The sequence below is a fragment of the Gallus gallus genome, chromosome 1 (genome assembly GCF_016699485.2).
Source record: "Gallus gallus isolate bGalGal1 chromosome 1, bGalGal1.mat.broiler.GRCg7b, whole genome shotgun sequence".
In the NCBI taxonomy this organism is placed as follows: Eukaryota; Metazoa; Chordata; class Aves; order Galliformes; family Phasianidae; genus Gallus; species Gallus gallus.
In genome coordinates this window covers 104,481,485-104,497,598 of record NC_052532.1, presented here as the reverse complement: position 1 = coordinate 104,497,598, position 16,114 = coordinate 104,481,485, and the positions used below count along the sequence as shown (strand labels likewise).

Below are 16,114 nucleotides of genomic sequence, written 5' to 3'. Positions count from 1 at the left end.
AACTTTTCTCTTCTTCTGTTCTACCAAATACCTTCTCTGTGAAGTAATTCATTCAGTTGAACATGGACCTACATTCTACAAGCCTGTCTTTTTCTTTCCCATGGGATCCACATTCTGGACATTTCCAAAGGAATTTTGAAGCCTTATCCACGTTCATGTCTTTAGGCTATTAATTCTGATTAATAAAGAAGAATGTGATCTGGAACAGATGAGTAGTAGCCTGCAGTGCTCCAGGTATTTTCACCTCATTGACAATGGTCTTGTGCCTAGATACAGATCTTTCAGTCTTAATCATCTTTCACGTATAATTTTCAGCCTTACAATGTGAGCTCCATTCCAACTTAAAAGCATTTATAAAAACATTTGTTGAGGCCCTTCCCTCCTCCATTTTACAGTTAAGAAGTCAGGTTTCATGTCAGACTGTTTTCTGTCCCTTCCCTTCCCTTCCCTTCCCTTCCCTTCCCTTCCCTTCCCTTCCCTTCCCTTCCCTTCCCTTCCCTTCCCTTCCCTTCCCTTCCCTTCCCTTCCCTTCCCTTCCCTTCCCTTCCCTTCCCTTCCCTTCCCTTCCCTTCCCTTCCCTTCCCTTCCCTTCCCTTCCCTTCCCTTCCCTTCCCTTCCCTTCCCTTCCCTTCCCTTCCCTTCCCTTCCCTTCCCTTCCCTTCCCTTCCCTTCCCTTCCCTTCCCTTCCCTTCAGTATCCCTTGCAGGCAGTGAGCTGCCACTGTACAGAGACACTTCAGCCCCAGGGAGATGTATAAGTGTGCAAAATTGCAGTGGTAGGGGTGCATCCTTGGAGCTGCAATGGTTCACACTTCTGGAGAGGATGTTCTGAGTTCACATGACAAAAATCAATCACTTCCTGCAAAATACTCCTGCTTTGGCTTCTGCGCCAGAACAAATCCAAAGTGATTTATGGCTTCCAGGAAGAGTGAGTGCTGGAGCAGCTGGTTGGCTAGGCAGAGCTTCACTTCTGCTTTGCATTCCCTTCTCTCCCTCTGTTTGATGGGGAACTAAGCTAAACTGGGATATGAGCTGTGCCAGCTATGCAGACACAACAGGCAGGGGGCTGTGCTGCTCCTTCCCAGGGGACATGCAGCTTGCCAATTGTGGAAAGTCAACCAGGATGTTCCAGAGAAGAGGTGAATCCCCTGCAACGACTCATGAGGGAGGAGTCATGGGAACATCACAGATGTTTGATAAAGGACTCTGGATTTGGAGAGAGAGAGAAAGGAGAGAGTGGGAGCGTAGGATGGTGATGCTGTGGGCTGAGATGCCAAGTCATGTGCTGTCCTTGGGCACAAGATTGGGGCTAGATGCAGTGGAACTTGACGTGATAGGATTTGTTTTGTAAGGTGGAAATTAACAATGTACTTATTTACATTCCAGAGGTAGGGTTTTTGAGAGGGCAGAATGAGGATTATACATGCATGGAAGGACTATACTGTACACACTGTACAGGGAGAAGCCCAAATCATAATGGAGGAATATGGAACAAAAAGTCCTATTCTTAAAAGTTTGAGACTTGTTTCCTTTGCTGCATCGCTTAGTTATTGGAAACCCAGTTGAAAGATGTATTGTGCAGTGCTCCAAAAGCAAACTTTTTTGGGATTCTAACCTGTGAGCTTGTTTGTATCAGGTAGACTTGTAAAACCTACTACCTCTTTCTACAAGCCTTGCCTCTCATCTATCTTTAGGCCATCACTGCCATAATATAAGTTATCCTTCTCTTATATTCCACTGGAGTAAATCATTTAAATAAAGGAGGTCCCCTGCGCTGCATCAAGTTATAGCCTAACTGTGCACCCTGCTGCTAACCCTTATGAAAACAATCAATACTACCTTCGGAATATGCCACTGTTATATTTCCAACAGTCTGATGTCGACTAAGCAATAAAAAGTCCCCCAGATATTTTCTAGAGGATAGCTTTGAGGTCCTGTCATTAAGCAGCACAGAATGATTGCATATTTTCTGGCATGTTCTATTTCTCTCAGGATGGCTGCTCCCTGCACATAACCATTGAGGTGACAAATACCTTGTAAAGCCTGGAGCAGTTTAGATGGATTAAATACTCAAAGGAGTATTTAATATTTTATTACTGAAGGGTTTTATTATACAGAACTCAAGTTCATTCAGTGTCCAGGAGTCAGGCTTCCTCAGACACAGAATATCATTAAGACTTTGGCAATTCTGCCAGGCTGTGAATTTCAGGCATGCTGAGGAAGATGAACAAAAACAAACTGTTTTTTTTTTTCTTTTTTTTTTTCCAATTCAGCTGTCAGTCACAGGGTGCCTCAAAGCTAGAGTTAGAGATCAGCACTCCAAGCACAGAGCCGGTCATGTGCCTGGAGGAAATCCCTTCCCAAGCTACACCGATCAGATGCTTCTCTCAGTGCAAAGTGTGCCACTCTTGATGAGAGTGGGAACAAGATGAGCCTTCAGCTTTTAATGTATGTGCAGGCAGCATTATTAAAGTGAGCACTTATTGGAAGGATTCTGTTGCCATAAGTCCATTACATTAAAACTGAAACAAAGCAACCATTACTTCACCAGTAGTCTTAAAGTAGTCTTAAAGTACAGTAGTGAATCTAAATACCATAGAGAGTAATAGAACCACTACCTTAAGCATGATTCCATCGTTGTTTCCAAAACAGATGTTCTACCTATTTGTTGTACACTCAATGGAGATTTTTCTTGTACGGGATGAGTGAGATTAGTGTGGCCTTATCTATAACTCTCAGTAATCACTAAAGTGTGCTTTAGATAAATCTATTAGCCTGTTTCAGAAATGTTGCTGAACCTGTTGACAAGTAGAACATGCACTATACAGAGTTGTTTGTGCATGTATCAGGACTGTAAGATTCAAAGTACATAGAAGAACTACAAAGAGGAAGAAAACCTTTCTGGGAAGCAAAGTGCTTACATTATTGATGCCTACAATTAATTAAGCACTGGGGATCATTGACAGGTTCTGTTAATCTTTTGGACTGGAAACGCTCTACTTCCTCCATTTCAGGTGGCATCAGCATTGTAAAAGATAGGGAGGAACGGAAGGTACTCCCCCAGGAAAGGATTCAAATGAACTTCCTGATTTAAAGGGAGGAGAAGATGTAAATCTGAACAAAGATCCAGGGAAAGATTAAATGTAAAGCCTACATGCTTCCTCCATTGTCTATTTTCTACTTTGAAGGCAAATCTTCAGATATACATATTTGCATAAGAACTGGTGTTCTCATCTTGAGGCAAGTAACAATGCCAACAGCATAACAGAAGGATGATACATAAAATAAATACACAGATGATGCACAGAGAATGGAGAGACTTTTAAAGTCTAGGCAGGTGGAAATGGGATTTTCCTTTTGTTTTTGCTCATCTGACACTAGTGCCACTGAATCCACCTTACCCACCATATATGTACATATTTAATTTCTACTTCAAGAGATGTCTGCTGTTTAGAGTGATTTTGAAGTAACTCAGTCAAGTAAGAGTTTCTTTCTTGGAGGTAGGATGAGCCTTTAAATAGACGTACAGTTCTCTAGGGTATGGAAGCCAGAGCTTCCTCCAGGCTAATCAAACATGGGCAAATATTCCAGTGATCAGCAAATCCAGGCACTCCTTGTCATTTAACAGGCTGAGTGGTTTTCCCAGTCCTCATGAGTTTCCAATATAATGCTACTATTCTTTGGATTCCTTTTTCAGTCTGTCTCTCGAGGCTCATTTTTTATTTCTGATTTGTCTTCAGATTTCAAAACCACCAATTATTAGTTTTCCTTTCCTGCTTCCTTCCCCTCAGGTTTCAATAACAAAAACCATTCTGGCAGTACATGCAGCATTGTAGCCTGGGTGTTCCTGACACCTACATCCAGCTGTCACTCACCACAGGTACTACTTGCAATTAGACATCAAGAAAGCCACTCAACAGTTTAGCACTCCCTGGGTGTATTGCCACACAATCAACAAGTTATGCATTTTAATAGTATTTTTGAGAGTGAGGGAGTAGGAACTACACGGTCTTTGAGGTTTCTTCCAACCCAAGCCATCCTATGCTTCTATGATTCTATGATTTATTTTCCATACAGACCATACCTTGACTCAAAGTGTAATTCTATGCATGACCTCAATGGCTGACCCTCTCAGAGTCATGTAAGGAAAAAAGATTTCAGAGAAATCCTGCTAGATAAGGCAGGATTTCCAAATCAGCTTCAGGGCATTAGAAAAAGTCAGTTCTCCAGTCTTATATCCCTTCAAGAGCTGGCTAACTGAAAATGTTACAAGAAGGTTTGTAGAAGGTTTGTAGCTAGTTGTGAGTGTTTTTTCCATAAGATCTTTTTCTTTTTTGACATTAAAATAACAAGTCAAAATACAGTCTTGATAACTTAGAGGTTAAAGTACTCTACAAGCTGAAAGGAAACTGGACTCAAATTATATAGCACAGGTCTTGTATTCAATCAGTCTGCTTCTAAGTAGATATTCTCTTGCCAGACGGAGGAGCTTCTTTTAGACATGTATGCACCTATGATTTTGGGTTTAATCTCAGTGTCAAGCAAAATCCCTTACCTTTTCTTCAACACAAGATGCAGAAGAGCGATGCAATATTTATCTCTATAAAAACAAATTCAAGAACATATTTGATTTCTAAAGGTTACTTTTGACATCTTAGCTGCAGACATTTTTTCTCCCAAATTCCCTGTGGCAAACTTGAAGATAAAAATGAATTACTCAGAGATCTTGGCAGTATTTTCACATGAACATGTAAAATTGTATTATACAACTTGTACTTCCTGACAGTCCTTCCTTACAGTTAGCTATTGTAGGAAAAAAAGTGATGCTGTGGGATGTGAATAGTTTAGAGTCAGTTTTCCCTTTGCTTTGAATATATTCTGTGGACACCTAAGGGTGTAACTAAAGTAATACCATCAAGAGCAATGCTTGATATTTCTGAACACACACAGATCATAACACAACATGCAAGCAGTCTAAAACTCTGCCTCTCTTGGACAGCACTTTTATAAGACTTCATTGTCTTTAGCTAACATATTTTTTAACTAGACCCATTGGTTCAAAGAGCTGGGGTAATCAGAAATACCTCTATTTTAACAACACCCAGGAGATGTCATCATATACTATTATATACTATTATCTCAAGGTAGGGAGAAGAAAGCAAAAAAATCGTAATGGAGAAGTTATTTCTAACTTGCCCAGAGCAAATTAGTCTACAGCATATATTTTTGTCCAGGCTTGTAGCTATCTGTGCAAGCTGAGATAAATGCTTTGTGGGAGGGATCACTGACTACTTTCAAGGTGCATTTTATGCTGAAAGAAAAGTTCATCCTTTCTGAATTGTACAGTTATTACTTGGAGAAGACGATTAGAATAGAAAAGAGTAAAAGCACTATCCTAATGCTATCCTAACATGGAGTTATCCTGATAGAATCTTATTTCCTTATAGTGACCTTACTTCTGGATTCATAGAAGAAGCTGTGAAACTCTGCCAGGTATTTTGTCATACTTGTGAATTATGCAGCTGGTAGAGTAAATCTTTGATGTTGATTGGATTACTTGACTTTCCTGTACCTGCCTAATATTGTGATTATACTTTTGTGTTTGATCAAAATAAGGAGCCTGCATTAAAGAGCTACACCAAGTAACTCCCAGCTAGATTAAAAAAGATACATCAGATGTTTTCCCAGGGCTATAGTACTTAGAAAGTAAGCCCCAAATTTAGCTTTTGTCATAAAAACAACTGTAATGATCTATTTTACATAATATTTGAAGAGGCAAGTTCAAACTTTCTGCGCTGAATTTCAACATAGCTGCAATCATGCAGTTAAGAAATTATTAGCCCTGCAATGGGGTGCTTTTAAGTGAATCCCTGGCACTTACTTAATTATAAAATCACTACTGACACAATGCGCATAAGCAGCAGTAAAATCAACCCCTCCCTAGTGTTCCATTGGCTGGAAACTTGTTAGGCTTGATGGGTAGGCGTTCTAGTCTAAGGGGATTTCAAAGCAAATAAATAGCAGGTTCTTTTAGCCAGTCGGAAATAGATTTCCACCTGTCTGAACATCCTACTGGAGAGAGCTGCTTCTGAAAAAAATCAACATCTCACCATATGAGGAGACAACAGGATGAAGTATTCTCTCCCATGCTTCATATTTCTTCAGTGAAAGAGTGATTTTGGGAGACTTACTAGGCCTCCTTGCTTGAGGTGCCTTTTTCAGAAGGAGCATGGCTTGCTGTGCATTACAAATCATTGGTCTAATATTTGGAGGCGTGGGCATGGTCGGGACTTTGGCAGCTACAGCTATGCCGCAATGGAGAGTTTCCGCCCACATCGACAGTAACATCGTGGTGTTTGAGACTATCTGGGAAGGACTGTGGATGGACTGCATCAGCCAGATGGGCATCAGGCTACAGTGCAAGTTCTACGACTCTATCCTGGCTCTTCCCCCACCCTTAGAGGCGTTCAGAGCCCTCATGTGCATCGCAGTGCTCCTGTCAATCATTGCCTTTTTGATGGCCATTGTTGGTGTGAAGTACACTCACTGGACCAAGGAGGATCCCCAGGGCATCAGTATCTTCATGTTGGCAGCTGGAGTTGCCTTTCTTTTGACAGGCATCCTTGTTCTGATCCCCGTGTCCTGGACTGGTGGCAGCATCGTTCACGACTTCTATGATGCAAAAGTCCCTACGCCACTGAAACGAGAACTAGGAGCTGCTCTCTATGTGGGCTGGGTGAGCGCTGCACTTCTCATCATTGCGGGAGCAATGTACTGTAGCTTCTGGTGCTGGGCTGGTACAACCCCAAAATCTAGGGATCCTTCACTTCCTCCTCACAGATTGCATAGACCTAACACGGCAGGAGGGCCACTGCTAAGCATGCAGGCATACGTATAGTGGCTACGTGGGATCTTTCTACATAGTATGTTGGTACGTCCTGATTGACTTCAGTGCCTAATTAAACCGTGAGTCTGTAATAGATGAACAATTTTTTCATTTGCTATTTACTGCTGAGACACTTATTTGCTCTCTAACGTGCTTGTAGGAAATGTTATTACGTGGACATTATGTTAGACCTTAAAAGAAAAATCTCACCATTTTATGGGAAAGAAAACTGGCATGGAAAGAAACAACAGCTGCCAGGAAACCCTTGTAGAAGACTAACAGTATGGTTGGGCTGGAAGGCAGGCAGCTACTGTACAATAGTACCATTGCTCTCCCCTAAGACCATGACAGGCAAAGGGAGCAGTGCATTTTACTCTGAGGCAAAGTCTTTGTGATGAGAAGCATGGATTTAGCAGCGTGGTGGAAAAAGTCACTGAATGAATGGAAAAGCCCTCAGTAATCTTATTTCCAGTTCTAGCACACAAATGTTCACGCTCCCTTTTCAGAGACCTTTGATTGACTGTGGGTTTCACAGACGCTTGTGGAGCTGATGTATCCTTCTTATATCTTCTGCAGGGCACAGAATTCATCTCATGGAATAATAAAATCTGTATGAACTTCACCAGACTTTGTCATGAATGTATTAACTTTCCATTGCCTGGTACATCCCATCTTTAAAGGGTTCTTCTCTTCTATAAATTGCAGGACAGACTATCTGTCTTCGTGCACTTTAAAGCTCTGTGATTATGTCAAGTGTAATTAAAGAAGCCAGGCAAACGTCAGTGTGCAATCCCCACTTGCTTGCTGGAAGATCAAGAAATCCTGCCTACATCTTCTATCATGCCTGCAAAAACCAAGTCCTGATGTTTTTCTGACTGCTTTATGTTTACAAGACTTACCTTAAAATGTGAAATGAGCAACCTGATTCCTATCTGTCCACTGTGCAGAATCCAACAGTATTTTCAGTTGTGCTTTTTCACAGATGAAAACTTGGAACCTGCTTTTAAAAGTGGGCATGTCACAATACTGAGAAGTGACCAGAGGAGTTCCATTTAAAAACATTTTTCTTCGTCTTCACATAGTAGTAATGGATGGCACCATTTCATTGATATTTCATGACACGGTTTGATCCTTTCCTATGTCTTCTACTGGTATCTGAAAACTGAGTTTAACTTTGGAAGTTGTACAGAGCAATGCCTCTATATATTCATTTGATGGTTCAATTTGAAGAACGTGGAAAGCTACATTTAATTAAAAAAGCCTTTTATAAACTTGACTTCAGATGAACCTAAATGAAATCATGTGGCCAAATGTGGATATGTGTTACATATGTTAGCTAATGCTCATTTGCACTTAAGACAACCAGCTCAGATCTTTTAGTGGGAATTTCTTATTACTAGGAAAGAGGTTTAAAGTGCTCTGCTCATCTCTTGAGAAGTCAAATTAGCACTTGTTAATTCCAGATGAGTCTTTAAGGTGACATTTCTGCATAGATTTTCTCGTACTAAAATATATTTCTTATGTTGTCTGATGGCTGATGCCACCGTATGCACAGTATCTTTAACAACAGCCCTCACTGGGCCAGCGAAGTTATTTCAATGGAATTGTTTTCTTGAATTTGATTATAATTTATACTACCCGGAAGACCTTCATCTATTATTTTATTGTATGCATATCTTATAATACATATTTATTTTAATAAATATTTGATTAGTAAGCCAGAACTGAAGTTTTTGGATTGATTTATATATGACATTTGTGATTAACCCAGCAGAGGATGAAGACATTTGCAATGCAAATTTGATGCGTATTTATGTGTAGGTAATGGATTTAAATAATGATGTATGCAGTGTAATGCAACTTTATGTAGATATGAGTGCTTAAGAAGTAATTAAGTGCAGCTTTCTATAACATTAATTAAGGGATCCTGAATGCTTTACTATCAGAAGGTTGATCTGGAAATCAAATTTGAACTGGGTGTGTCATTTACAGCAGTAACTTCATTTTCAAAGAGCTTAAAGATAAAACTGCTTCATTTGAGTATTTTGGACTGATTTTAAAAGAAAACCTACACTTTTTACATCTCACATTAGCATCTGATAGTTGCATATTACTCCATCCTCCTCTTTTACCAGTTTGTCTGAAGATGAGCTCAAACAGACAACAATGTGCTTGTGTGGAAATTTGGAATCTGATCCTGATTTCAACTGTACGGCCAGACTGGGCCACTGTTTGGATGTGTGGGGCTTTATTGACACAAACTGCAATTTCCAGTGATGTGATTTAGCACCTTACACTCACCCACATATGTTTAAGAGCCTGTGGCACTAGAATTTGGTGCAAGAGTGAATTGTCAGGAGATGTGAATCCGCAAGAGATTCAACTTGTGTTTAATCTTCTGTCTCTGAACAGAATAGAAATTCCCTTTTAGGGGATGATGGTTAAGATGATTACTGAATATTTTACCTCTGTGCGTGAGGTACACATGAGGCTGAGTGAACTCTATGGGTGCATTTACATCTATTAAGGGAGTCACCATTTTTAATTCTTCCTTTTCCCCTGTTCAAAACCTCCGATGCTCAGAAGTAGTTGGAAGGTGCAGTTTGGAGGTATGAGAATGAAAAAAAGACTTTCCAGGCCTAGCATGTGAGCACCATTTTCTATGGATAGATCGGGGATTACTAAAATACTGTGTCAGGTGTTTATGTGCTGGAGCTCTACTTTCATTAAGGAGTGGAGGCAGTAAACTTGCTTCAGTAGCACTATGTTCACATTCCTTTAGGCACAACTGTCAGAAACTTCAAGCCTGATGTATTTGTTAATAAGAGCTAATTAGAAATTTTGCTTAAATATCTACTTTAATATCCTGATGCTATCATATATTTTAATATTTTGAGATCTCAAGGCAAAATTGCTTTGGAAATATAAATGAATAGCTGAGATTTTACTATGTATCTGAAACAAATGCATGTGAACCCTTCAGTTTTCTTTTTTTTTTTATCTTTGTACCATAGTAATATATATATTTTTTTGTATTAAAGTGAATGAACGTATTTCTCCATTGGAAGAGAAAGACAGATTCAGTATTTTTATAATGTCCTCTTCTGATTCAGTCTTGTTTTTTACGTTACGCTTTAGGTTTGATAGATAATAAACAAAGTGAGTCTGATTCCTTGGGAAATAAAATACACAAAACTGATTTACTGCTGGCTTCCAAGTCTTGCTTATAAGAAGTTTCCTGAAGCAAGTCAATATTTCAAAAGCTGGTCCCAAAATGTACGTTCATCTCTGAGATGAAAAGAAAAGGTTGTGCAGCAAATAATCCATGACTAAGATGCAGCCAAAGGAACATATTTATAGCAAAAATGATGGCTTAGCAAAACATTTCATTATAACAGAAAGATGAATCGAACGGGGTTTGAGACAAATGAATGCGTGCAGTCATCTGTCCTGATATGCAGAGACAAACCTGTGGGAGGAACACCATCGCTACACAAATTTATGTTAAATATGTTGCGAACTGCTCTGAATATTAACAATACTCACAAAGTCGGAAATTGAATCTTGATTGCATCCCTCCGATTGACTAAAATTGTCCTTTTGAAAAAAGGACAAAGGTCTTTTCAGAGGATTCCTATATGATCTTTAAAAACCGGGACAGAGCTGACCCACCAAGTAAACAATTGCTCTCCTTTCTCTCTGTTACAGAAATGTTCTATGTCTTACACACTTTGCCACTGTAATTTGAGTTTCAGAGTCCAACTAAGACCGAAGTGACATTTTATGACTACAAAAAGCAAAAGAAAACAAGAAATACTCTGATAAATAGGACGTGTTCAGCCAAAAAGATCTGTGGCAGCGCTTATTGTGTTCGGTTGCCCCTTGCAGAAAATGTTCCTGCTGTCAAAGAGGACAAACCAAGAATATTTCAAAGCACGAAGATTTCATTTTCTGCAACATCAAGGAGCGGAGCTGGCTAGGGAAGGGGTTGTGACAGCAGTGCTAGCAAGCCATGTGTGCCTGCAGAGTAAGCACCAGAGAGGCTGCTCAGTTCCAGGTATCAGAATGGAAGAACAGAGTTGTGTCCTCAGTGACAGTACAACCAACGGCATCATTTTTTAAACAGCAGAAGGGAAAATACTTCATGAAGCTCAGCCGTTTGTACCAGAAGAAAAACAGAATACAAAAGGCTGCCTTAAGATCTTATCCATTCTACTCCTTTGAAAAAGAGTGAGCTGTTGTTTCCATTGGGCTTTTTATTCTTTTATCCAGCCATTTGCCCGTTCCTCCTAAAAATCTTCTCACTTGAAAATATCATCACCTGAATAGTGTGAAATCTTGAGGCGTTATGGAAAAGTAAATTTTACTGTGCTTTCACTGATAGCACCAAGCTCAAGTAGGGGGGCCAGTGGTATGTGTGTGCTGCTGCAGTCACTCCTCTTCAAAATACCTCCTTCATAAGCACCCTACAAACCAGAAAAGATCTTGCTGGTGAGATGGGGTTTAAGAAGAGGTGTCATTTTAGTCAAGGATTCTGGGTCTGTCTGTTATCCAGGAGAACTCACTGCTCGAGCTGCAGTGATTGCTGCTGTGCCAGAGGAAGCGGTGCCAGAGAATCTGGAGGCAGCTCTGTGCTCTGAGGAGGGAACTGACAGAATTGCCTTAAGATGTTGAATTGAACATTGTTTGTCCTACAACTGCTGTCCCAGTAAAAAACAAATACTACCTGGGTATCCATTACTAGAAATGAATTTATCATGCAGGTCTCATCAGTATTCTTTTTTACTTTATTTAAACCATAGAATCTCACTTCTAAATAACAAGAAGAAATGTACGTAATTTAACTGCCAATTCCAGCACCTGTGTGCAAAAAACATACTTAAAAATAGAAACTACAAACTCATCAAGCTCTGTTCCCTGCATCAGTCAAACTGAATAATGCATTACAGTGCTAAATCTCTGTTGTCCATTTCTTCTACAGACCTTAATCTGTGGTTTTTGTCTCAATTACCGTGAAGTAGTCCCTGATTGCCAAATGACAAAGATGATGAGTACATTAGTGTTTCGGCTTCTTTCTGATGGATGAGTGATTGACAGAATGATAAGCGATGTTTATTCATTCAGAGTTTCCACTGTAATGCCAGATGGTGCTGGGAAATAGAAAATAATCTCTAGACCCCAACAAACATTGCCTCACATACTGTCACGTTCATCCTGAATTTAGCAAAAATTGGCAACAGAAACTCCACGTGTTGAAAAAAAGTGTGTTGTTAACTACATATTTTATATGAGGCCAGGTTTCACAGGTTAGACTGAGTACTGGTCTTTCAAGGCCCAACATGTTATCTATTGGCACGTCCAATAAGCCTGCTGCAAGCACTTACTACATCAACCTGATGGCTGCTGCAGCCATGCAAAGAGAGATATGAGGAAATCCAGCATTGGTGCTAAGTTCCTGCTGTTACGGAGGGCCAAGACTGCAGGCAGGTCATGTGTCAGCATCATGTTGGAGCTGGCCCTGGGCGTCAGCAGCTCAGCCGTGGCTGAGTAGAAGAGGTTGTGGGCCTGTTCATAATGTCTAATGCAGTGACTCCATGTTGGGGCTTGAAGATCTCCTGCAGGTTTTCATGTGTCCATGCTGCTGCATTAGGATGAAACTTCTTTCCACCAGTGTATACCCCCATTTTCCAAATCTGCTTTTGTTTGTTTCTCGTCAAGCAGGAAAATGCTTGCAATGAGTGTATAAGTAATTATCAAGAAATGGGCTTTGTGGATTAAGATACTCAATTTACTGAGGGTTGTGTACAAGGTGATGAAGTATTAGTTAACACAGGCAACAAAAAACACGCATCTATCTCTGGCCAAGAGTAACAGCAACTTCCTCTTCCTGGCAGTTGGGCTCACCGCACCCATCACCTGGTTTGCATGCCACCCAAAAATCTGTTTGACATCCCACAGTCGGGAAACACGCTACTGCCAGGAGCTAATTACCTGCTAATCTTTCTTTGAGCATTGCGAGTGACGAATTGTCCTCCAAGAGCCTTCCTGTGTAATGTACTGGTTGTAAATCCAGGACTCAGCTGGACTTATGGTATATCATTTCAGCCCAATATCATTTCACACGGTGAGCCAAAATATCTTTAAAACCTTTCAGAGTGAAGTTTTGAAATCAGAGATGATAAGCCTTACTAAAACAAATGGTGTTGGGATACAAGATGTTGGAGATAAACATTCAAGTTGGTTTTGTACACTTATAGGTTAGGAGTGAGTGTAAAGTTCATTTGAGTCAATGGAATGGTTTGTGGTATATCCAACAGAACCTTAAAGCATCAGACATATCAATGTCATTTATATTTATTTTGGATCTTTTCTCAGCATTACTGGAGATGTTTACTCTATTGCTTAGAGTTTCATATAGAGATGGATAACTCCCAGAATACCACTTGTCACAATCTGGATTTGTGTGTTCTTACTCCTTTGGCATTTCAGGAACCAACTTCTCCTGCTTACATGTGTGCACACACAGTAGAGACATGATGGCTATGTACACTGAGTTGTTTTACCATTATTTAGTAAGTGTTTCCAGATGATGCAATCTGTTATGTCATTGTTGGAGTGAATGTTGCTAAATATTAAGATTTTCCAATGATGAGAACATAATCAAGTACACTTTACTCACTGTGTATTTACTTTCCTAATTAATAGCTGCAAATCCACCCTCCCTATAAGATACATTTTGGGATTTTTTGGTGTATGTTGTCCTGTCAGTAGAGGAGTTTATGAATCCAGATTGCATCCAGATTGCTGTGCTATTTCCCTTATAGCAACTTGTGCTAAAGGGTACCATGGGCAGTGCAAGCTGCCAGATGTTCTCCATTGGTAGGAGAACATGAATGCATGCTGGGCACAGCTGTTCCCACCACCAGCCATCTGCTGCCTGGGCCAAAGTTACTGAGTTAACGGGGGAGCTGGCTTTAGGGCTTTCATAAAGTTAGGATTTATCTAGAACTTGGTGACATAATAGTACCATCACAGAAGGGATTATAACAAACAGAGCTTTTTAAAATACAGAAGCAATATCGTACCACTTATTTAAAATAGAAATATCAATTTTTATACTGGATTAATAAATAAGACTTCAATTGAGATAAAAACTGTTCAGTAATATGATTCTAGAACATCTGAAATACTCTCTTTGTACTACTCAGTAATGTTTTTTCTTCCAGTTCTGTGGAAAATGATTAATTGATGTGTAATTGAGTGGGGGAAGGCACGATGACCTGGGAAAAGGGTAGGAAATGCTGCCTCTTGCAAATATTCATAACATTCCATGTAACATTCAGGCTATGGATAGATCTTACATTTTATGACAGACAATCATTAAATTTTACTACAACAGAGTTATTTGATTTTTCAAGCTAATTGCAAGAACAGGAACTGTGCATGTAGTTCAGTGAATTCAGATTGGCATTTTCTTTTTCAACAGCATGGTTAGCAGTGGCAATAACTCAGCTTCTAGCCACAGGATGTACATGAAAGTCTAAATTAGCCAATCTTAATAACAACTGAAAACAAAATTCAACTTAAAATATACTGGAATTTCTGTTAAAAAAAAAGTGAATTTATTGCCTCTTTTTAGCTGAAAAATGCACATTCATGTTTTATTTACACATCTGAATATTTATTTTTATGTTTACTGTAAGCATTAATGTTTAATATATCTTGTCTCTCTGCTGTCAAGCCATAAATCTTGAATTCCCCAAATTCTCCACACTGCAATTTATTCAGGAAAATCATGTATTCTTAGATTACACTACGCTCTTCTTTTGTGACAAACTGGGTCATCAGATTAGTTGCACTGAAAAATTTATTTCTGCAAAGCATCTCTTAACAAAACTTTGGACTTTACTGAAATACATGCATTAAAATAAAAACAGGGCTTGAAGGGCAGGATATATGACACAGATAGAAGGAGCAGTTATGAGTGGATGAGGACAGAGAAAGGCAAAATGTATTTTAAAAGGATAATGACTGAGCGGAGGGAAGCTGTAAGGTTTAGAGAGTGCAGGAAAACAACGCTGGTGGCATTTGGAACACCATAATAAGAATTACAGTACTTGCTCTTGAAATGTCAACACGTACATGGTGCTTTCTTGCAAATAACAGCCAGACTTCGTGAACGCTACAAGAACCTAAATGAGAGGAGGCCGTCCTAGGAAACATGGCTGTCTAGGCCATGTAAGAAGGGCAAGGTGAGACTGCTAGAAATAAATGCTTACTCATTTCTTCGCGTCTTCAAATCACTGTTAGGTACTATGTAAGGGAATTTCTGCATTTCCCATGTAGCAGGGAAGGTGTGTGATTCTGATTTTACAGATGGAGGAAATTTAAGGCCCTGGTTGTGCAATGCATGCAAGCACATGCTTGCCTTTGCTAACTTCTTGCGTGCCTGACTCAACTGACGCCCCAGTGAGATCCTAAGCTTCACCAGCCAGGAAGCATAGCAGCGTTAGCACTTCCAGGCCTAGATTCCTTTCCTTACACACACCTTCAGCTCCATTAGCTCAGTGCACCCTCAACATTATGTACTATGCAGAGGATGAGGCTAAGAAATACCTAGTCCTCAGCTATAAGACCGGACCACTTGGCTATGCTCATAATGGACAACAAGGAAGAAGAAATAGCATCAAAACCAAAAGTGTAGGAAGAAACAAGCTTTTTCCTATCAGGAGATAGCTAATAGGATCTATCAAAGGTTCTGTTGGTAGCTGGAAAGCTGACGGACCAGAAAAAATTGTGTAGCAGCAAAATGGCTAGCCAAAAGAGAAATTATTTAAAATCCATGTGTTTATGTCTGGGATTTACATACATATGCACACTGGTGATGCAGTAGCCTATGAATAAGTCAGTAAAACTATTTCATTGCAATAGTATTTGTGGGTGCTGCAGAAGGGTGTGATATTTGTCACTGGACTCTATAGGTTTGGTCTGAGTTGGAAAGTCGTTATCAACATTTTACATTTTACACGTTGACCAGCTGCCAGTTCCCAAAGGAGCTCTGTGTGGGTACATGTGAGTGCATGCTGTAACTAACTCTGCCCACTGGTAGCTTCCTGTTAGTGATTTTATCAAGTGCTTCTTTAAGGCACAAATAAATCACAAAAGGTTGCCCTTCTTTTATGACTGCATTAGCTCAAAGAATTCTAATAAACTGGGAAGTGTGGGTGTA

The 16,114-nt window shown here is 39.8% G+C and overlaps 1 protein-coding gene across 2 annotated transcripts in view; it reads left to right on the top strand.

Moving 5' to 3' along the window:
• Positions 1-748: 748 nt before the first annotated feature.
• LOC427973 (claudin-8) overlaps positions 749-16,114 on the top strand; it is a 39,546-nt gene continuing 24,180 nt past the window's right edge. The window contains exons 1-2 of one of the 2 annotated variants that reach the window (XM_015299637.4): positions 750-6,930; positions 7,462-8,609. In XM_015299637.4, the coding sequence (XP_015155123.2) occupies positions 6,229-6,897 (669 nt within the window). In that variant the 5' untranslated portion in view covers positions 750-6,228 and the 3' untranslated portion in view covers positions 6,898-6,930; positions 7,462-8,609. Of the gene's footprint in view, positions 6,931-7,461; positions 8,610-16,114 lie in introns of those variants that run through there. The other variant, XM_015299643.4, reaches the window with a different exon arrangement.